At 48.2% G+C, this 23,874-nt stretch overlaps 1 protein-coding gene across 2 annotated transcripts in view; it reads right to left on the reverse strand.

Annotated features, from left to right (window-relative positions):
• Window positions 1–22,713, reverse strand: part of TACC1 (transforming acidic coiled-coil containing protein 1) — a 76,010-nt gene extending 53,297 nt beyond the window's left edge. For both annotated transcript variants that reach the window (XM_045005392.1, XM_045005391.1), the window contains exon 1: window positions 22,637–22,713. In XM_045005392.1, coding sequence (XP_044861327.1) covers window positions 22,637–22,710 — 74 coding nt within the window. In that variant the 5' untranslated portion in view covers window positions 22,711–22,713. The remainder of the gene's footprint in view (window positions 1–22,636) is intronic.
• Between the last annotated feature and the right edge of the window lie 1,161 nt (window positions 22,714–23,874).

Here is a 23,874-nt window from a genome sequence, read left to right on the forward strand (position 1 = left end):
TAAAAACCAGAGGCTGTTTCCACACAGCAGCAAAGCTCTGCAGAGGTTTAATATCCATCTATTTAAAGCTCAGCTCCCTGGCTCTCTCTGTTCACAGCCTCCTCACTCGGCGCTTTGCTTCGCCAACTACTGTTAGAACAACTCTTATGTGTTCCTTCCACATTACGAACACTGAGAGCTCCATTGCCCCCCAAGGTGCCCTGTGTATCCGGTCACTGAAAATGTAATTACAAGGTCGCTGCTACTACATCAGTGTCTGCAAGGCTATCGTTTGGTGTCTGCTTTAATGGAGGCAGAAAAGCATAAATATCTCACGGACCGACCTGTTCGGTTTTAAAGGTCAGTCTGAACTGAACGTCAATGCATGCAGCTTGCACACTGTTATTGTGTACTTTAACCAGACTTGGCTGGCTCTGCCCTATCCCTTCCTGAGACCTTTCTTTAAAGTGCTCACCACCAGTTAACACTAGTCTCCAAAGGGGCAGCCTTGCAAACTCCCATCAGCACAGGGTGAGCTCCACAAGCAACATTCACGAATTGCAAATGAATCCCTACATCTGGAGCATGTTTGGAGATGTCTGTGCAGATCAGTGGCTCCAGAGGGAGGGTTATTTTAGAGTCTATCCTGCATTTTGTGCTCCTGCCTGGTTTCCAAGTGCTTTTGAGATGCTACTTCTGGACGGATGGCAGTACTTGCGGGAGGAAGCCCCTCTCAGTCCTCTTCCCAGCCTCAGCTTACTCCCCTCGTTCTACAGTGGGTTATGTTTAGAAACCCAACACAACATCACTGCTCCAACTAAATAAGCAAAATGCATTTTTCCCTTTTGTATTTTGCAAGTGAGAAAGGCAACAGCCTGAATGCCTTGGAGAGCAAATTTGTCTTCACACAGGTGCCCCATCAGCAAAGCAGCTTCATTCACATGGCTCCACCCTAAACTAGAAGGATCCCGTCCCTGCAGGCAAGAGGGAAATGGTCTCTATGGCCCATTCAGCCATCAGCCCCTCTGCTAAGTCTACCAACAGCGGGACTACTTAGTTCCAGTTCTTCATGCACAGATTTGCAGGCCAAAAGAGACCATGATGATGGCCCTGTCCGATGGTTATGGTGGTGGCTGGGTGATAGCAGGAATGCATCCACCGACTGGCTGCCAAACAGCATTCACACTGTGATGAATTTGGATTGGGACCAGTAATTCGGAGGTGAAAAGCCTCAATGTCTCCTCACCAGCTAGCCAGTCTCCCCTGAAATGTCACTAGTGACCTTATTAACCTGCTCAGGGACACAAGTCTATCTTTCCCGTCTCAACACACCTGCAATCCTTTTGCTTACAGAATCAACCAGGCTCTTGCTACTCCAGCAAATTTTGTGTCCCTGTTAATCACTGGTTTTGCAGCGTTTGTGCAGACTCCATTCTAGCTGCTTTCAGGAAGGAAGTGGAGAGCGTACAATGCAGGGCATGAATCCCTTGTTCTGTGACAGCAGCTGCACATACCAAAAGGCTCAGAAATCATCTCTAAATTTATACCTTGCTCTGGCTTTTCTAACAGGAAAAATTTCTCTGTTTTCATAAAATCATAGAAATGTAGGGCTGGAAGGGACCTCCAAGGGCAATCCCGGTGCTGAGGCAGGACCAAGTAAACCTAGATCATCCCTGACAGGTGTCTGTCTAATCTGTTCTTAAAAATGTCCAATGACGGGGATTCCACAACCTCCCTCGGTAACCTGTTCCACTGCTTAATTATCCTTAGAATTAGAAAGATTTTCCTAATATCCAACCTAAATCTCCTTTGCTGCAAACTATAACAATTATTTCTTGTCCTACCCTCAGTGAACATGGAGAACAATTGCTCACCGTCCTCTTGAAAACTTTTTTACACATCTGAAGACTTTCATCTCCCCGTCCCCCCTCCAAAAAAACAACCCTCTCTCTTCTCTAGACTAAACATATTCAGTTCTTTCAACCTTTCTTCATGGGACACGTTTTCTAAACCTCTTATTTTTGCTGCTGTTCTCTGGACTCCCATTTGTCCACCTCTTTTCTTTTAAACTGAGGTGAGCTAAAATAAGGTATTTTACACAGAGCACCACCTAGTGGCTGAACAGTACAGTAAAGTTTAACATTCCACTACACAGTGATAGCAGAGAAGCCAAAGAAGGGAACATGGAGAATGGGTCTTTTCTCTCCCCGGGAGGTGGCTGCTCAAAGGGTAGGTCTATACTTACCGCGCGGGTCGACGCGGAGAGTTCGACTTCTCGGAGTTCGAACTATCGCGTCTAATCAAGACGCGATAGTTCGAACTCCCCACGCGCTCCGGTCGACTCCGGAACTCCACCACTGCGAACGGCGGTGGCGGAGTCGACCTTGGAGCCGCGGACTTCGTTCCCGCGGCGTCTGGACTGGTGAGTTGCCCGAACTAAGGTACTTCGACTTCAGCTACGCTATTCGCATAGCTGAAGTCGTGTACCTTAGTTCGACACCCCCCCCCAGTGTAGACCAGGCCAAAGACTCATTGACCCTAAGATCACAAGGGACCTTTCATGATCATCTAGTCTGACCTTGTGCACATCACAGGCCGCACAACCTTGTCCACCCCCTCCTATAGCAGGCCCATAACCTCTGACTGAGTAACTCAATACCTCACATCATTATTTAAAGATGTCAAGTTACAGAGAATCCCCCATTTACACTAGTTTAAACCTACAGGTGCCTCGTGCTCCATGCTGCAGAGGAAGGTGAAAAACTCCCAGGGTCTCTGCCAATCTGACCTGGAGGAAAATTCCTTCCCGACCCCAAATAGGACCCTCAGTTGGACCCTCAGTTAAGGCGCCTGGACTGCTGGGGGAGCAAATCCATCGCTTAATTTTACAAACACGAAATAAAGCCTGTTGCAAAGAGGGGCCAAAGCTCCAGCTACTGCTAAGGAGCACACAGCACAGACAACGGGCCCTGGGGGGCTGCATACAAAGGTGGAATAACACTCACACTTGCACCGCTCCCACCCCAGACAGGTCCTCTGGCAGGTGTTAAAATAGTCTCATGGTTATGCAGGATGCCACTCACCAAAAATGACATAAAGAACGGCTATACTGGGTCAGACCGATGGTCCATCTAGCCCAGTGTCCTGTCTTCCGATAGTGGCAGGTGCCAGACGCTTCAGAGGGAATGAACAGAACACGGCAATTATCGGGTGATCCATCCCCTGTTGTGCAGTCCCAGCTTCTTGCAGTCAGAGGTTTAGGGACACCCAGAGCATGGGGTTGTGTTCCTAACCTTCTTGGCTTATTTCCATTGAGGGACCTATCCTCCAGGAACGTATCTAATTCTTTTTTAACCCAATTATACTTTTGGCCTTCACAACATCCCCTGGCAACAAGTTCCACGGGTTGATGTGTGTTGGGTGAAATAGTACTTCCTTGTTTTTGTTTTAAAACTGCTGCCTGTTAATTTCCTTGGGTGACCCCTGGTTCTTGTGTTAGGTGAAGGGGTAAATAACACTTCCTTCTTCTCTTTCTCCAAACCATCTAGGATTTTATGGACCTCCATCATATCCCCCTTAGTCATCTCTTTTCTAAGTTGAACAGTCCCAGTCTTTTTCATCTCTCCTCATACAGAAGCTGTTCCATTCCCTAATCATTTTTGTTACCCTTCTCTGTACTTTTTCCAATTCTAATACATTTTTTCTGAGTTGGGTCGGCCAGAACTGCAGGCAGTATTCCAGGGGAGGGCGTACCATTGGTTGATATAGTGGCATGATATTTTCTGGCATCTGAGGAAAGCTATGCCCACACTCCTTTCTTCAGGGATAGTGATGGCGTAAGAGCCTCTCCAGAGACTCAACACAGCCAGGGCAGGGAAACCCCCTTCCTTACACTGGGGTGATCCTCCCAGACACACCAGCCCAATGGCCAGTTCCCTCCAGCAGCGCCACACTCAAGAATCAGGCTCCAGAGCTTTGCATTCCTCAAATCCTTCCACAGCTGGCAGTCTATGAACACTCATCATCATCATGATATCATTTCTTCAGCAGCCCCTGCTCCCAAGTCCGGAGCAGGTATTTCACCGTGCAGTGTGTAATGCGCACACCACTTTGCCACATTTCCAGTCTATGGGGCTAGCCCTGCAAACCTGCATGGCCAAGGGTAGCCCTCCTTGAAGCAGAGACTCTGTGCTCAGGGTATGTCTACACTACAGGATTATTCCGATTTTACATAAACCGTTTTTTTAAAACAGATTGTATAAAGTCGAGTGCACGCGGCCACACTAAGCACAGTAATTCGGCGGTGTGCGTCCATGTACCAAGGCTAGCGTCGATTTCCAGAGCGTTGCATTGTGGGTAGCTATCCCGTAGCTATCCCATAGTTCCCGCAGTCTCCCCCGCCCATTGGAATTCTGGGTTGAGATCCCAATGCATGATAGGTCAAAAACAGTGTCGCGGGTGATTCTGGGTAAATGTCAAGTATCAGAGGGGTAGCCGTGTTAGTCTGGTTCTGTAGAAGCAGCAAAGAATCCTGTGGCACCTTATAGACTAACAAACGTTTTGCAGCATGAGTTTTCGTGGGTGAATACCCACCTGCACGTCCACCAATGTAATATATGCCATCATATGCCAGCAATGCCCCTCTGCTATGTACATCGGCCAAACTGGACAGTCTCTAAGGAAAAGGATAAATGGACACAAATCAGATATTAGGAATGGCAATATACAAAAACCTGTAGGAGAACACTTCAACCTCCCTGGCCACACAATAGCAGATCTTAAGGTGGCCATCCTGCAGCAAAAAAACTTCAGAACCAGACTTCAAAGAGAAACTGCTGAGCTCCAGTTCATCTGCAAATTTGACACCATCAGCTCAGGATTAAACAAAGACTGTGAATGGCTTGCCAACTACAGAACCAGTTTCTCCTCCCTTGGTTTTCACTCAACTGCTAGAACAGGGCCTCATCCTCCCTGATTGAACTAACCTCGTTATCTCTAGCTTGCTTCTTGCTTGTTTATATAAACCTGCCCCTGGAAATTTCCACTACTTGCATCCGAAGAAGTGGGTATTCACCCACGAAAGCTCATGCTGCAAAACGTTTGTTAGTCTATAAGGTGCCACAGGATTCTTTGCTGGGTAAATGTCGTCACTCAATCCTTCCTCCGTGAAAGCAATGGCAGACAAACGGCAAAAAACCCTTTTTCCCTGGATTGCCCTGGCAGACACCATAGCATGGCAACCATGGAGCCCGTTTAGCCTTTTGTCACTGTCAGCGTATGTCTACTGGATGCTGCTGACAGATGCGGTACTGCAGTGCTACACAGCAGCATTCATTCGCCTTTGCAAGGTACCAGCTATAGCACCGTCTGCAATTGGAAATTGGCGATGACGGTTATCAGTCCTTTTGTACCATCTGCTGCTGTCATGGGTGCTCCTGGCTGGCCTCACTGAGGTCGGCCGGAGGCGCATGGCCAAAAATGGGAATGACTCCCTGGGTCATTCCCTTCTTTATGTTTTGTCTAAAAATAGAGTCAGTCCTGCCTAGAATATGGGGCAAGTGTACTAGAGAACCAGAGAGCACAGCTGCTCCGGGTCAGAGCCCCAGAGATTCCGCAGAAATGATGATGCCATTCTAGGGGGTGCCCCTGCAACAACCCCACCCGTTGCTTCCCTCCTTCCCCAACTCTCCTGGGCTACCGTGGCAGTGTCCCCCCATTTGTGTGAGGAAGTAATAAAGAATGCAGGAATAAGAAACACTGACTTTTTAGTGAGATAAAATGAGAGGGAGGCAGCCTCCCACTGCTATGACAGTCCAGGCAGTACAGAATCTTCATTAGACATGAAAGGGGGGGGCTGATGGAGCTCAGCCTCCAGTTGCTATGATGAGGACAGTTTTCAATCTTTTTGCACCGTCTGCCGGGAATGACCAGGAGTCACTCCCATTGTTGCCTAGGTGCCCCCGGCCGACCTCACCGAGGCCAGCCAGGACCACTCACGGGATGATGAGGATGGTTTTCCACCATTTTGCACCGTCTGCCATCAGGAAAGGAAGGGGAGGGAATGCTGCTGTTCAGCGCCGCAGCACCGCGTCTACCAGCAGCATGCAGTAGACATACAGTGACATTGAAAAAAGGCGAGAAACGATTTTTTTCCCTTTTCTTTCACGGGGGCGAGGGGGGTAAATTGACGAGATATACCCTGAACCACCCGTGACAATGTTTTTGTCCCTTCAGGCATTGGGAGCTCAGCCAAGAATGCAAATGCTTTTTGGAGAGTGCGGGGACTGTGGGATAGCTGGAGTCCTCAGTCCCCCCCTCCCTCCCTCCATGAGCGTCCATTTGATTTTTTGGCTTTCCGTTACGTTTGTCACGCAGCACTGTGTTCAGTCCCTGCTGTGGCCTCTGTCTGGAGATTTTTTCAAATGCTTTGGCATTTCGTCTTCTGGAACGGAGCTCTGATAGAATAGATTTGTCTCCCCATAAAGCGATCAGATCCAGTATCTCCCGTACTGTCCGTGCTGATCAGCGCTCCACGCTGGGAAAACAGGAAATGAAATTCAGAAGTTCGCGGGGCTTTTCCTGTCTACCTGGCCAGTGCATCCTAGTTCAGATGGCTTTCCAGAGCGGTCACAATGGTGAACTGTGGGATACCGCCCGGAGACCAATACCATCGAATTGCGGCCACACTAGCCCTAATCCGACATGGCAATACCAATTTCAGCGCTACTCCCCTGTCGGGGAGGAGTACAGAAATCGGTTTTAAGAGCCCTTTATATCAATATAAAGGGCTTTGTTGTGTGGACAGGTGCAGCGTTAAATCGGTTTAACGCAGCTAAATTTGGTATAAACGCGTAGTGTAGACCAGGCCTCAGTGGGGCTGCGTGAATGAATAAGGCTACTCATGGAGTAAGAGTCAGGCCACAGGACATTATTTCCTTCAGCAACTGCTGCATTTTCCTGATTGCTGCAGTCTTCTTCCTCCAGGAAGGCAGCTGGAAATGCAAGTCTAAAAGCCGACAGAGCATGACCAGTGTTTGTCATAGTTTAACCTGAGATGCCCTGGGTTGGAGAAAGGACCGTGTCTGGAATGTGTGTTTTGGTCCCGGAGTGCCAGCTCTAGGAAGGTATAGGTCTTGTTTTGATCTTTTTCAGGAGATGCACTGTAAGTTGTCAGCAGATTGTCTGGTGCACACATGGCCAGTGGTCCATGGCCATCATTTGTACTTGTCATCAGATTTTCCTTTTTCTCCTTCAGCTGTTCAGCTGACTGAGAAAGATTTCATTTTAACAGTTCTGTTCCTTTGCAGCCTTCAGTTAATTGGTTCCATTGTACTGAATTTTCTCCGGCTGTGATTAATGCCAAACTGGCAATTGCAGAAACTCCACTTTATATAATACATTTCACTACCAATAAACAACTGTATACGAAGGCTGAACAACCCCAGAGCCCATGGTTTGGGTCAGTAAACTTTAGGAACTTATCCTGCACAAGAAGTTACATGATCAAAGTTAACTCTTAGGAGTCCAGTTCAGAAAATTACCAGTTTAGGCAACTGAAAAGGCTCTGCTATGCCTTGGAAAATGTGCCCAAGCAGAGCAGAGAGACTGGGGTGGGTATATCTCCACAGCCTGCAGCAGTGAGTCCCAGAACCTGGGCTGACACACTCGGGCTTGTGGGGCTTGCACAATAGCATTAAACCCAGCTGTGTAGACGTGATGGGTTGGGCTCTGAAGCTCACCCCTGTCACTAGGCTTCAGAGTCCAAACATCCCCACAGTTATGTTTCGTGCTGCAGCGTGAGCCCCGAGACATGCTGCCGTGGGCCGCAGTTCACTGCATAGGCGTAAACAGGTGTGCACAGAGCTGGGGAGAACTCCAGAACATCATGGGGGCAGTTCACTTCGGGTGAAACTCGTTCCTGTATAGAAGGGCAACGTGGCACTTAAACCTTATGCTGAGGGCCTACGTGGGATTTCAATGGTGCAAAGACCTTATCTTGGTACTCTGCACCAGCATTAGTTCCAGCTCCACCCCACGATAGCCTGGCTCTCCGGGAAGATGTTTTGCCTCAGTAACAGCAGCACACCCCAGAGACCGAGCCTTGCTAATGAAATCCCTGTTACTGAGCTCAGATGTTTCCTCCTCTATGTGCAGCCAGGCGCCACACTGAGGCTGCCCACACAGGCAGTGGCTTTATCCTCAGTCAATGGCCCTGTGACAGGTTGGATCACAGAAACCTCCCTGGGAGCTGCCAATGAATGTGCCAGGACTACCTCTGCTCCTGTTTTCCCTGCCAGCTCAGGACTCCAGCACCCTGTCTTGCTGAGCCAGACACTCCTGTCTGCTCCAACAAAGACCTAGGGTCTGAATTACATGCCCCAAAGCTGCAGGTTTACCTGAAAACAGCTAACAGAAGTGTGCTTGTCTTTAGCACTCAGATGCCCAACTCCCAATGGGGTCTAAACCCAAATAAATCCGTTTTGCCCTGTATAAAGCTTGTACAGGTAAACTCATAAATTGTTTGCCCTCTATAACACTGATAGAGAGATATGCACAGTTGTTTGCTCCCCCAGGTATTAATACATACTCCATGAGTTAATTAATAAGTAAAAACTGATTTTATTAAAGACAGAAAGTAGGATTTAAGTGGTTCCAAGTAGTAACAGACAGAACAAAGTAAGTCACCAAGCCAAATAAAATAAAATGCGCAAATCTATGTCTAATCAAACTGAATATAGATAATCTCATCCTCAGAGATGCTTCAGTAAGTTTTTGCCTCAGACTGGCCACCTTCCAGGCCTGGGCACAATTCTTTCCCCTGGTACAGCTCTTGTTCCAGCTCAGGTGGTAGCTAGGGGATTCTTCATGATGGCTCCTCCCTTTGTTCTCTTCCCCCCTTTATATATCTTTTGCATAAGGCAGGAATCCTTTTGTCTCTCTCTGACTTCCCACCCCCTCCTTCTCAATGGAAAGACACCAGGTTAAAGATAAGAACAGGAGTACTTGTGGCACCTTGGAGACTAACAAATTTATTTCAGCATAAGCTTTCGTGGGCTACAGCTCACTTCAAGCTTATGCTGAAATAAATTTGTTAGTCTTTAAGGTGCCAAGTACTCCTGTTTTTTTTTGCGGATACAGACTAACACGGCTGCTACTCTGAAACCAGGTTAAAGATGGATTCCAGTTCAGGTGACATGATCACGTGTCACTGCAAGACTTCATTACCCACTTGCCAGCACACAGGGATACAGGAAGACTTACAAGTAAAACACAGCCATTTGCAGACAATGGTCCTAGTTAATGGGAGTCATCAAGTTTCCAAACCACCATTAATGGCCCACAGTTTACATAATTACAATAGGCCCTCAGAATTCTATTTCATATTTCTAGTTTCAGATCAAGAGTGGTACATTTATACAAATAGGATGATCACATTCAGTAGATTCTAAGCTTTGTAATGATACCTTACAAGAGACCTTTTGCATGAAGCATATCTCAGTTACATTATATTCACTTATTATTAAATTTTTATAAAACCATATAGACTGCACAATGTCACAGCCCCATTTCCACAATGTGCCCAGTCTCCGATCTGAGGGCGATACCAGGGTGTAAGCGTATTTCCTACAGCCTCTCCGTGCCAAGGATGGACAGACACAGTTCACGTGGCAGCCCTGGCCCCACGCTCACTGCTCTTCAGCCAGGGGCTGTTCACCCATGCCAGGTTTCCCTGGATTCGCTCTGCACTTTTCACAGAAGTTCAGCTCTAGTGAGGACAAAACAAGAACATCAGCGACTCACGAAATGCTGCTGGCAGCATTGCAGGGCCCTTTGCTGGTGGTCTGGGTGCAGAGGCCCAGGCCGGAGGGAATTTCTCTCACACTAGAGCCGGCCCCTCCAGATCAGGGCAGATACAGTGGGGTGCCAGCCCCTTCCCTTGCTTGCCCATCAGGAGCCCAGCGCGTTCAAGGGCAAGTGATTGAGCATAGAGATTGCTTTCACCACAGCACCCTCGGTCAGGAACTGGAAGGGGCTTCTCTAGTGCACCAAACTGGCCCAGTAATCTTGTGGGGAGGTCAGGTACGGTGACATTTCCCTGGTGCTAAACTGATGAGTTGCCCCTTACCCTGGAGAGCTCCAAGCACACAAAGTGAAGCTCTCTGTAGATGGGAGCATGGCCAAGAGGCCTCAAAACGTGTGCTGTTGTTTCACAAAATCCTGAGAAGGTCCTTTCCCCATTTCCTTATCTGAGCTGTCAGTGTTGCCAGCTCCCAGGAGTCTCCTGAGAGTAGGCATTTTCCTAACAACCCCAGCGCCTGAATTGACAGGGAGAACACGAGAACATCAGCCTTCCTTTAAAAAATAAAGTAAGTTTCTAGCCTTCCTGGTTGCAGAGAGAAACCTGAAAACATGACCCCTGAGGGCTCCAACAGCAGGAGGTAAACAAACAGACCTCAGCATTTTATTATTATTTTTTTAAATCTCAGGAATGTGGGGGCCTGACTCAGGATTTCTGAGCTCCGGAGGGATACTGAACACTGCATCTGATCCTCAGCCCAGATGCCAGCACAGCTGTTGCTACGGTGATGCTGTTATCTGTGGATAATGGGGAACAAAAGTCTCCGATTTTCCCAGTAGGTGCAGGGGATTTGGGTTCCATGCAGTCAAACCAGAGACCTGACATGAGGTCATAGCTGAGCTGCTGTCATTTAAATGCTGATGAAAGAAGCTCTTCATCTTAGCAGCAGGGTTGAATGGGGAGAGCACATGAGAAATCAGCGATGGGTTTCTTTGATTCTGGGAGGATTGTTGGTGTGGGAGCTGCCAGCAGTGGCCACACATTCACCAGGCTGGCTTCCTCCAACTGCTCTGCCATTCAGATCAGTGGGGACCTGAAAGGACCCATTAGCTGAGCCCCAGTGACCCCACAGCTGAGACTGCCAATTGTAAGTGTGGTGCCAATGTACTAGTCCATGGCGTTCAGTAGATTTATGACAGCTGCAGAGGTGAGACCTAAGTTGCCCCTAAGCTGCATGGCCGCGCAGCTGCCTATTAAGCCCTGTGCAGGGGCTCAGGGCTGTGGCGGGGAGAGGTGCCTCTCCCTGCTGATCCCAGCACGGACCTGCCCCGGCCGGGGGAGAGACGCCCCTCCCTCAGCCCCAACCCAGCCCTGGGCACGGACGTGCCGCAGCCCAGGGAGAGGCACCTCTCCTCCCCAGCCCAGGTGCTGCTGTAGGGAGAGAGAGCTGGGGGGAGTCTTCTTGCCACGCCATAGCCCCCAGGCAGCCTGCACCCCAAATCCTCAACCCTGGCCCCACCACAGAGACTGCACCCCCAGTCAGAGCCCTCACCCCCCTGCACCCCAAACCTCTGCCCCATCCCCGAGCCCCCCATCCTCACCCCCCAGAGCCCTCACTCCCCCCCCACACCAATCCTCTGCCCCAACCCCACCACACGAATTTTATGTGCACCAATAGGGAGGTGATGTGTCAAACATCACCTCCCTATTGGTGCACATTACAAAATTCATTCTGCACATGGGTGGGAAAAATTAGAGGGAACACTGGGTGAGACTCCTAAACTCAGTTCTCAGACAGTTGCAGACCAGATTTGGACTCTGTTCCCTGGCTAGCGCTTGGCTCTGATAATGGCTTTTGATAGTACTGACTTGCCAGTTTCAGATATAGAACTGAAAGAACAGAGAACCAACATATAGACAAAGGTGAAACTCCGGACACAGCAGGTTATAGCACCAAGGGGATCTGAGATGCTTTAGATCAAGACAGTATTTGGTCCTGCCACGAGGGCAGGGGACTGGACTCAATGACCTCTCGAGGTCCCTTCCAGTCCTAGAATCTATGAAAAAAATATTTGTCCATAACTGGTTATTCAATAAATCACCCAAGGTGCACAATACATTCAAACCATTCCATTTAAACAGTTGTGTGAGGATATATTTACTTTACAGTGGGTGAGGGGTTTCACAAAACAAACAGGAAAAGGCTGGATTTTGTGCCATGTTGCTGTTTTTATCATCAGGCGGGGTTTTTTTTGTTTTAAAATGGGTACCTTTATCATAGTAGAATCATTTATTAAAAGCATGTAAATAAACATGGTCTTTATCGCTCCATTGCAAAAAAACCAAACCTTTGGGAATGGTCTTAGGAGAGAATTATTCACAGGAGGAAAAAGTTATTCCAGTGACAGGTGCTATAGAAAGCACTGGATAGAAAGGTACACAGAAGGTTTCATAACAAAATTTCCCGACTTCTGTTGCGACACCAAAGAGATGAATGTTGGATAACTCCTGTCTGCCACTCACCTACAGATGTTAGAGAGAACATTTAAGGAAAGGCTTAATATACTTCTTTCCCTGACAATCTGCCTAGTCTAGATAAGCAGCATGGACCTAGGAAAGAGTGAGTAACGGAAAGATTCAGAAGGCTACTAGGAAACAAGAATAAATATGGAAAAAAAGATCACAAATGTATCTCATGGAAAACATTCTGCAAGCAGGAAGGGGAGAAGGAATAAGACAAAGAAAATCAGGGGAATAAAGAGGAATGACTTAAGGGAGGGAAAGGTTAAAAAGTCAGGAAATGAGAGATGGCCATTGGTTCATAGCCTGCAGTGAAATTACTATGTGTTCTGATACTCTTACACGGCAGATGAGGTTGAGCTGGGTCACTGCTTGGATGGGAGACCTCAAAAGAAATCCTAGGAGCTGCAAGAAGAACAATGTTTTGGTGATTCAGCAAGGAGCACTCTGCCCTGTAAGGCTGTGCTCTGCCTTGGTGCTTTCAGAGATGTAAAACTAAGGTCCTGCCCACCTGCAGTCATGAAGATCCCATTTTCTATTGTGTAAGAGCAGGGATATCACTCTCAATGGCGTGGAAAAATTCCATCTCAGATGCATTGCTAATTTCCCCCCAGCAGTCTCACTTCCTGCCCTGAGCTGTTGTGTGATGTTGACATTAAACAACTGCTGTGACCCACCCCAGCCGTGGGTGCAATGACCCCTCTGTATCTCTCCTCTACCGCTCAGCAGGGATGTGAGATGTCATTCAGTAATGTACGGAAGCATTCTGCCACTGTTTGCTGGGCAGAAGGCAAGAAGGCACTAGAAGAATCCAACAGGCTAGCAGTAGATTAAGGTCTTTTCCGTGTTTTGGTTCATCTTGGAAAGGGAATAATTCTTGAACAGCTTCATCAGTCCTGTTGTTCTTACCAGCATCCTGCAAATCCAGTCCACACTGGATAAGCTACTAGTAACACGGATATGCATCCGACGAAGTGGGTATTCACCCACGAAAGCTCATGCTCCAAAACATCTGTTAGTCTATAAGGTGCCACAGGATTCTTTGCTGCTTTTACATGGGCTTTGTTGTGAAGGATGGAGAAATCAGATAAATGTAGGACTATAAGAGACCTCGAGAGGTCATCTAATCCAGTCCCCTGCACTGAGGCAGGACTAAGTATTATCTAGACCATCCCTGACAAGTGTTTGTCTAACCTGCTCTTAAAAATCTACAATGACGGAGATGCCACAGCCTCCCTAGGCAATTTATTCCAGTTCTTAACCACCCTGACAGTTAGGAGGTTTTTCCTAATGTCCAACCTAAACCTCCCTTGCTGCAATTTAAGCCCATTGCTTCTTGTCCTATCCTCAATGGATAAGGAGAACAATTTATCACCCTCCTCTTTATAACAACATTTTATGTACTTGAAGACTATGATCATGTCTTCCCTCCTGCTCAATCTTCTCTTTCCAAACTAAATAAACCCGTTTCTTTCCATCATTCCTCGTAGATCATGTTTTCTAGAGCTCTAATGATTGTTGTTGCTCTCCTCTGGACATTCTTCAATTTCTCCACTTCTTTCCTGAACTGGACACAATACTCCACTTGAGGCCTTATCAGTGCTCAGTAGAATTACATCTTGTGTCTTGCTTACAACGTTCCTGCTAATACATCCCAGAATGATGTTTGCTTTTTTTGCAACTGTATTATATTGTTGACTCATGTTTAATTTTTGATACACTATAACCCCCAGATCCTTTTCTGCAGTATTCCATCCCAGGCAGTCATTTTCAATTTTGCTTTTGTGCAATTGATTATTACTTCCTACGTGTAGTACTTTGCATTTGTCCTTACTTAATTTCATCCTGTTTATTTCAGACCAGTTCTCCAGTTTGTCCAGATCATTTTGAACTCTAATCCTGTCCTACAAAGTGCTGGCAACCCCTCCCAGCTTGGTATCATCCACAAACATTATGAGTGTACTCTATGCCATTAACCAAACATTTATGAAGATATTGAATAGAACCAGACCAAGGACAGATCCCTGTGGGACCCCACTCGACATGTCTTTCTGGCTTGATTTTGAATCTCTGAACCGACTACTCTCTCAGTGTGCTTTTCAAACCAGTTGTGTACCAACCTTATAGTAGGTTAGTCTAGGCTATATTTCTCTAGTTTGTTTATGAGAAGGTCATGTGAGGCAGTATCAAAAGCTTTAGTAAAGTCAAGATATATCACATCTACTGCTCCCCCTGCCCCTCCATACACAAGGCTTGTTACCCTGTCAAAGAAGGATATTAGGCTGGCTTGACAAGATTTGTTCTTGACAAATCCACATTGACTTTTACTTATCACCTTAGACTTGCTTCCTGTGGAATCTTACCTACCAATTCTATGAGTTTGCTAAAGTCTGCCTTCTTCAAGTCCATTGTTTTCCCTTCATGAACTCTTCTTATTTCATGATCATTTCACCCATGCTGCCTTCTGCCTTCAAATTCTCAACCAGTTCCTCCTCCCTGTTTGTCAGAATCTAATCTAGAACAGCATCTCCCTTAACTGCTGTCTCCAATGCATTCCACAAACTTGTTGGTTAATCTGGGCCCTGCTGTATTATTTTCCCATCAGAGGTCTGGGCAGTTGAATCCCCTCATCACCACCAAATCCTGTGTTTTGGATTATTTTGACAGTTTTAAAAAAAAAGCCCCAACCACCTTTGCTTCCTGGTCAGGTGGTCTATAGAAGACGTCTCCCATGATATCACCCTTGTCTTTTACTCTTTACAGAGACTTTCAGCAGGTCTGCATCCCACTCCTATCTCAACCTCAGGGCAAGAGTTTACATCTTTGATATACAAAACGATATCTCCTCTATTTTTTCCCTGCCTGTCCTCCTGAACAAGCTGTATCCCCACAGGCACCGATTTTTCAAAGTGCTGGGGTGGGGGATGCTTGACCCCTGGCTCCACCCCCACTCCACCCCTTCCCCCAAAGCCCCACCCACCCCGCCTCTTCCCCCCCACCCCTGCCCCACTTTTTCCCACCCAGTTCCACCCCCTCCCCCGAGCGCGCAACATCCTTGCTCCTCCCTGTTTGCGGTGGGTGGGAGGCGGACGCACTGATCCGCGGGGCCCACCAGTGGGCAGGAGGTGCTGAGGGGGTGGGGAAAGCTGATAATGGGGTTACTGGTGGGTGCTCAGCACCCACCATTTATTCCCCGTGTGTGCTCCAACCCCAGAGCACCCACAGAGTCAGCGCCTATGCCCTTCTATACCAATACACCAGACATATGAATTATCCCACCAAGTTCCTGTAGAGCCAATTATGTTGTAATTGTTATTATTCACTAGTATTTCTAGTTCTTCCTGTTTTTTCCCCATGCTTAATTTTTTAAGCGACTCTTCAGTGTATCTATTGGGAACGTTAGAAGCAATGACCACTAGAGGGCTCCCGAAGATGGCTTTTTCAAATGAAGATGACTGAGTTTAACACTTTGGCCCCCCTTCCTGCTACCCGCTATAACGATCACTACAGGCGTGTCTGGGATGCAGAGTACACGAGAGGAACAAGTTATTCCTCTTACGGTATAGCCAGCACTAGCCAATGGGTGTGAGGGGAAAGACTTCAACACTCGTGTATGAGCACCTTTATCTAACTGGATAATTTACACCAGTCAGAAAGCTCAAAGCAACGGCAATCACTGCACAACTCCCTTCTCAGAGGGAGTTTAATTTAAAGTGAAAGGCGCTGGTTTGGCAACCCCGGAGAGTGAATTCCTCCATGTATCCAGGCAAGAGCAGTGCCAGCTTCTCCACCTTGACGGACCACCGTGGGGAGTGAGATGGAAGCTCAGGCTGCAGGACCTCTCCGCTGAGACTGACAGCTGGGGATGTATGTTTTGGGGGTGGACACCTGCCCAAGATGTCTAAGAGCAGCAAATCGCCACACCTAGGGCACCTAACCGCTTCCAGGCTGGAATGCCTTTTATTCATTTCCTCCCTGCGCCAGACTGGCATCCTGAGCTACAGGCAAATCCCATCACTGAAACTCTCAAACCATCTATGTTCTAAGCACAACAGTCTAAACATCTGCACAGTCCATTCCTGCGTTTTAGCTCCTTACCCAAAATTTTCTACCCTGGTCCTTTCAGCCTATAATTAGGCCTATTATGAAGCACCTCCTCATGAGCGGAGTTGTGCTGTAACCACAGTTCCATAACATTTTGCTGTTGCTAGGAAATGTGCAGGGGCAAGCAGCTCTGACGAAGCCCAGAGGAATTCTGTAAATGAATGCAGGAGGGGAGTGCTGTTCCTGCTTGCTGACAGCTGTGTTCAGGGGTATCCGTATCTAGCCCTCGCCCCGTCCCAATAGGATGGGATGCTGCTTTCTCAAATATTTGACGTTTGCCAGCCAAGATCTCTAAAAGGGAATGAATATTCTGCGTGTGACGTGACCTCTGCATCTATTTCTTTGATGATAATTTCTGGCTGCAGAGAAAATGGCAAATAGAAGCCACAGCTGTTTTCTAGGTACAACAGCATTTGAACTGTCACATTTGAACTGTCACAGCAGTTCTCAAACTTTAGCAACCTGAGGACCCCCATTTTGATTTTAAAATTTTGCAGACCCCCAGCCCCACGCTTAGCCCCAGGCCCCACCCCCACTCCACCCCCTCCCCCAAAGCCCCACCCCACCCCTTCCCACCTCTGCCCCACCCCTACCCCGCCTCTTTCCGCCCCCCCCGAGTGTGCCCCATCCCCACACCTCCCTCTCCCTCCCAGCGCTTCCTGCATGCCGCTGAACAGCTGTTCCGTGGCGTGCAGGAGACGCTGAGGGGGAGAGGGAGGAGTTGATCAGCCAGGCCGACGGCCCTAGACATGACTCGCAGACCCAATGAGAAACCCTGAGCTATCACAAAGGGCACCATGGGATGCACGGCTTCCCTCTCACTACCAACTGCCTCCACATGGAGGGAATGCCTAAGAGAGGCAGAGATTATTCTCCATGGGCTATGCAGCCGTTGAGATTGCCAACATGAGACATCAGATGGTAATGAGGACCCTTTATCACAACTGATCTGGACATATTAATGGAGGTAGAAGGTTCCATCTCCCATCCTTAGCCCCTTGGACTATCTGCTTCCCTTACGCTTAGCTTTATAGTAGTTCAGTAATTGCTAAATACTGACACGGCATACCAACAAAGCCAGTTCATCATTTGGCAGTCTATCAGGCAGAGTCTGGCAGCAACACAGTATTAAGCGTCAAACCAAGTGCTTTCCAACTTCTTGTAGGGTGTGAAACCTGGACCTGCTACAGGCATCACATTCAGCTTCTAGATAAGTTCCACTTACGACATCTGCGTGCCATACTCTGCATCACACAGCAAGATAAAGTTACCAATAATGAGGTTCTGGAACGTAGTCACTCTGCAGGGACTGAAGCCATGCTCATCACATCACAGTTATGCTGGGCTGGACGTGTGCTGAACAACAAATTCAGTATTTGCCTTAGTCTCGCAATCGGCTGGTTGATACAATTACATGAAAATATCAAGCACAGAGAGAGATTTCGAGAAGAAGCAAAATCTTGGCTGGAGGTTTTAAGAGGCAAAACTGAGGCTTCAGATTCAGTGAAAACTGATGTGTGCCTACTTTTCATGCTGCTCCACAGAATATGAGAACAGAAGGTCACTGGCTTAAATTAATGGCAGGTAAATTTAGACCAGACACTAGGAAATACTCTTTTATGCTGCATGCAGCCATCTTGCAGGGCTCCCTGCCACAGGAGTGAAGCACTGTATTACAGCGGAAATGCTAAAAAGGGACCGGGGATAATGTAACAACAACCTGTGTCATTTGATGGGTAAGATAAGGGTAATCAAATCACATGCTCCAGGATAGAAGCCGCCAGAGGGCAGGAAGGAATCCTACACTTGATATACAGCATTACACAATTGTTCTAGTATATTATGGCAGTTTGCCACTTTCCTCTGAGTTGTCAGGGTTAGGCCATTGCCAAGGGAGGATGAAGAACCTGAAGGACAGGTCTGCTCTCCTGTGGGAAAGTTTGTGTGTTTCCGCAATGCGTATGAAAAACGCATTCTAAACATGGACCATTTGACTCTGAGAAACCTAATGAATACTGCCCTGGAATTCGAGGCAGGCAGAATACAATTTCCTCCCTTCTAAACTCATTATCGCCACCTCGTTCCCAGGAGACAGCGGGAATCTTAACTCCATGGGGCATACATGATGCCCAGGAGAACCCAGAAGGGATATTCTCTGTGGCCTTGAGGAGGTACAAATGAAATGTTTCAGCCCACTGTTATTGACCACTGCTCCTTGAGGTGACATTTGCCAATTGTCAAGGTCCCATCGAGAGATCATTTTGCACAAAATGAATAGGTGGTTACTGCCAAGTGTTGTGAGCCCAAAAGGCCATCAACCAAGAAACAAACGAAGGGTAAATTCTAAATATCTTCTCCCACCATTCTGTTACCAAGACATTTAAAAAATAATCACCAATGTTTATGTAGGACTTACACAACAAATGAATGTGCCTGCTGCTTCTGTTGCTAAAGTTAACACACACAACTCACCCTGTGCTGATATTGCTAGTGACAGGATTAGAAGATGCAGTGTGGTCCAGTGGTGAGGATACAGCACTGGGATTCAGGAGAACTGGGTTCAAATCCTGGTTCTACCACTGAGCTGTTGTATGAACCTGGGCAACTCTCTTTGTTTCTCCTCCCATCCTTTGTCTGCTAAGAATTAAGCTCTTCATGGAAGGGACAGGACCTTATTCTATATCTGTACAGTCCCTAGCACAATGTGGTCGTGATCCACTTAGGGCTTCTAGGCAGTTACTGTAACACAAACTGTACATTGACCTCATCCTAACCGCAGAGGGGAACATAGTCAGGCTAATATAAGGATTTCGGTTAGAAATCACTGGTTCACAAATGGATAAAGGACAACAGCAGCAGTGCCGGGGAACATGGCTACCAAAATCAGGTTACATTTGGAATTCCACAGACCGGGGCGGAGACGACAGTTTGCCTAAGGTGACAGTGTGTCTCATGGACACCAGAGGCAAGAGGATGCTGGCAAGCTGTGATGATACAGTCACTTCTCTCTGGCCCTCCCCGCCTCTTGCTTGCTCTCATTGGAGGCTGGTTTGGGAATTGGGTAAATGCTCTAAAACTAGTTTTGCTAGCTGGCTCCGGGCTTCTCAGAGAATTAGAATAAAAGGGCAGGTGTCTGAGTTACAGCAGCAGCAGAACTCCGTTTCAAAGATGATGAACTCCTCAGGGCATATACCTTTGTTAAGCAAGATACAGAATTCAGGTGATCCATACATTTTTGTTATTAATATAGAATAATCAATAACAAACTAATATTGCCAAGATGGTGAAGACCCAGCACACAATCCTTTGACAGCACTGAGAAGACCATCAGACTACCTAGAGATAGTCAGGTTACATCAGCTAAAATAAGCCAATACCTTTTCTTCCTTGGTCGGTATGATGTACCGTCCCATCATGGCAGCACCTTCCCTCATACCCGGCTCCATCCTGATCAGTTTACCAACCCAGCTCCTCTCCCTCCTGTAACTGTCGTGTGCATTTCATCTCATGCCAGGCCATTGTTATTTCTTTCTTCTTGTTACCAGCCTCCGGCTCTCAGCCCCCCAAACATTCTGTCTTGGACATTAGCTGTTGTACTAATTGATTTGTTTTTATAATAAACTGTTGTGCCAGGCTTTACTCGGTTTGGCTTGCTTTTGTCACACCCTTGGCTGTTTATTAAGCATCTTTTGCATCTTCCTAAGGGCTACAAAGCAAGCCGCTGCCTTTCCATTGCTGTAGCATGTGCTTTCCTCTCAGGATTTTCTCACACACAGTGTTGGCTAATTTGTCTTCAAACACTGGCTCCAGCATCTATAGCAAACAATGGTGTGTTCTTCTGTTTGGGATCACCCTCCATTCACATTTGAGAAAGCGTTGTTCATGAGATACAGCAAAGACTTTAAAAGCTAACTTCGCTAACTCCCTCTCTGAATCCAGTGTTTGTGATGCAAACAAGGACTGGCTTGTTAAATATTTACTCCAGGTGAACACCTGCTTCGGGTGTGTCTCCCCTTCTCCCAAACCTGGCAAAGACATTAACGCACTACAGTGCACATTTGCATTAAACGGGCACTGGTTATCGAACTGCATAAGTAGGGCCCTGCCAAATTCACAGCCCATTTTCGTCATTTTCATGGTCATAGGATTTTTTTAAAAAGCAGCAAAGAATCCTGTGGCACCTTATAGACTAACAGACGTTTTGCAGCATGAGCTTTCGTGGGTGAATACCCACTTCTTCAGATGCAAGTCATTGGATTTTTAAAGTTGTTAATTTCATGATTTCAGCTATTCAAACCTGAGATGTCAGGATGCTGTAATTGTAGGGGTCCTGACTCAAAAAGAAGTTGTGGGTGGGGGTCAAAAGATTATTGTGTAGAGGGGGGTTGCAGTACTGCCACCCTGACTTCTGCGCTGCTGGTGGTGGGGCGCTGCCTTCAGAGCTGGGCACCCAGCCAACAGCCACCTCTTGCCAGCCGCCCAGCTCTGAAGGCAGCGCAGAAGTAAGGGTGGCAATACCGCGACCCCCCTAAAGTAATCTTGTGACCCCCCCTGCAACTCCCTTTTGGGTCAGGCCCCCCAATTTGAGAAACACTGGTCTCCCCCCCTGAAATCTGTAGAGTATAGGGTAAAAGCACACAAAAGATCAGTTTTCATGGGGGAGGCCAGATTTCATGGTCCGTGACGTGTTTTTCATGGCCATGAATTTGGTAGGGCCCTATGCATAACCAAAACCTTGACTTAATGCCTGGTGTATCCCACATGCCTCATGAGTTAGCCCACGAGTATATTCTCATTTTAAATCATTTTATAAAAGCAACATACTTTATAACATGCAGATATTCCAGGGGTGGAGACCGTAGCAGACAACTAGCTTATTCTTTTAAAGTTGTTCTGAAAGTTGGATTTTATGATTGGCAGTATCTGTTCTTCCTTGCAGATCATTTAATAATGTGGTTTTGCCTCTGTTTACAGATTTCAAACTCTGCTGGCTGAGAACAGCGTGTTCTGGGCTTACAACATACAAAACCAAGTCTTGGTCCAACTTCTGTGCTACCTTTTCTAGCCACCACTGACAGACAGCAGTGCTCTAGGCTTAAAAGATAAAGTTTTATTCTATTAAAAGCCTGGGATCTCTTTGTGGGGCTGCGATTTTATCGAGTTGAAAACTTTCAGGATTATACTGAGCGGTGCTGAGTTGAACAGGTTTTTGTTCTGTTCCCATTGCTGAAACAAAAAAAAAAGAAGTCCCAGCAAGGAAGGGCTGTTTCATGTGCCAAATCAGATTATTTCTTAAGGGCAAAGGCATTTTGAGGTCACAAGTTTGAAAAATGGACCAGACTTCTTACCCACTTTGAGAAAAACATATAAACCTCTCCCTCTCCTAACTGTTCTAGCCTGCTCTGGTATCACCAATCTCCACTTGTTATAACCTGATTTATACTCACGGGGTCACTTTATACCATTTAACTTTAATTATAAAGTTCACTCCTTGCTGTTTTCATTATGACTGGGAAATATAAACAAAATGGCAACTGTTGATTTTGACTTTAAACTTCAGATAAAATGGGAGCACTACCGAATAATATAATCTGGAAGCTGCAGTTTCATCATTAGCAGCAGGGAGTAGAAGTATGAAACAAACACAACACTCCACTGCACTAGATCAGGAAAGAGAAGGTGTCTTGCCAATAACCAATCTAATAACCTCTTTCTAGTTTATACACATACTTGCAAACCATTTTTTTCCTGCATAAAACATGTTTCCGAGTTCTTTCCCACATGAGACGAATGAGCAGACATAGTCACATCAATAAGATGCTTCTGGTGTCATACTAAATAACATTTTTTTAAACAAACCACTAGAAAACTCTCCAGTTCCAAGAAGCCCCAGTCTTACAGACTTTGAGTCACTTTCTTTGGTCAGGGACAGCAACCCTCTGCTGGGAACCCAGACCCCCTCCCCTTTCTGCATCACAGAGGCAGCGCTCACAAGGAGCTGGTTGGTTCATGCCCGGGGAACATGGACGGGGGAGAATCACAAACCCCATATGCCAGGCCAGGCCAGCTGGAGCAACGCAGCACAATGGGACCCTCTCCTGCGCCCCCAGCCTCAGCCAGTGAGTGCTGGGAACAGGAAGGGTCACAGGGCAGGTGCCGAGAGTTGTGGCTACCGGAGTCCCGCGCCCTGCAAGTGTAACCCGAGTGCTGCGGGCCCCCACCCCCGGGATTTACCTGGTCTCCTCGCGCCCCGCGGGTCTCTGCCCTGCAGGCGGCTCTCTCTGCCTCTGGCTCTGCGCCCCTCCCATGGTGCCTGCGCCCGCCGGGCTGGGGGCTGCGAGCTCAGGGGCTGGGGCCCCGCACTGCTGCCGCGCAGCTGCACTGGCCGCTCGGGACCGGGCGCTGCTGAGCCCCCGCCAACGCCTCCGCCTCCGCCTCTCCCGCCGGGCTGGGCGGCTGCAGCCCCGGGCCGGGCTCGCCTGGTGGCACGGCCCAGGGGGCGCCCCGGGAGCGCAGCGCCCGGTCCCCTCTGCTCCCCGGACAGTGCTCGGACTCGTCCCCGCTCCAGCCGGCCCCCCGCGAGCAGCTGCCACAGCAGGGAGGGGGTTTCCGGGGGGGGGGTGCGGTGAGGATGCCCTGCAGAGGGGCAAAGGGGGGGGGTGCACGGTGGGGGTGAGGATGCCCTGCAGAGGGGCAGTGAGTGGGGGGAGGCTGCAGGGAGGGGGGGTGAGGATGCCTTGCAGAGGGGCAGTGAGGGGGGGGGGTTGCACGGTGGGGGTGAGGATGCCCTGCAGAGGGGCAGTGAGGGGGGGGTTGTAGGGAGGGAGATGAGGATGCCCTGCAGAGGGGCAGTGAGTGTGGAGGTGGGTTGCGGGGGGGGGGGGTGAGGATGCCTTGCAGAGGGGCAGTGAGTGTGGAGGGGGGTTCCAGGGAGGGGGTGAGGATGCCCTGCAGAGGGGGCAATGAGTGTGTGTGGAGGGGGGTGCCCTGCAGAGGGGGCAGTGTGGGGGGTGGGATGTATGAAGGGCAGGAGAGGATGCCCTGCAGCAGCGGACAGTGAGTTTGCATGGGTGGAGAAGAGTGCCTGCAGGAGGGAACTGGGGGGCCAGGTGCCCTCCCTGCAACCCCCTGAATCCTCTCTTTATTTCAGTGTGAGATCACGACATTTCACACTCTGTTCAGATTTCACTGCAAAGAATGGTGTGCCTGCCAATGTGCAGAATAGGAGTCAGACATCTTGGGGGCTTAGGAAAAGAGACCATTCAGTGCTCAGCCAGAAGGGGAAAAGCCTGCAAGCCCTGGGGCTTACATCATTTTGTGGGGGTGCACCTTCTGCATTGTTTAAAGGAGCAGGATGCAGTATACTGCACATGCACAGACATCTACAGCTGTTCCTGATCCACAGAATTCCTCCAGACAGGTCCCAAGCTCACTGGACATTGAGTCCAGGCCAAAGCCGATGTTTTACATTT

This window comes from Mauremys mutica, chromosome 2 (genome assembly GCF_020497125.1).
Source record: "Mauremys mutica isolate MM-2020 ecotype Southern chromosome 2, ASM2049712v1, whole genome shotgun sequence".
Taxonomy (NCBI): Eukaryota; Metazoa; Chordata; order Testudines; family Geoemydidae; genus Mauremys; species Mauremys mutica.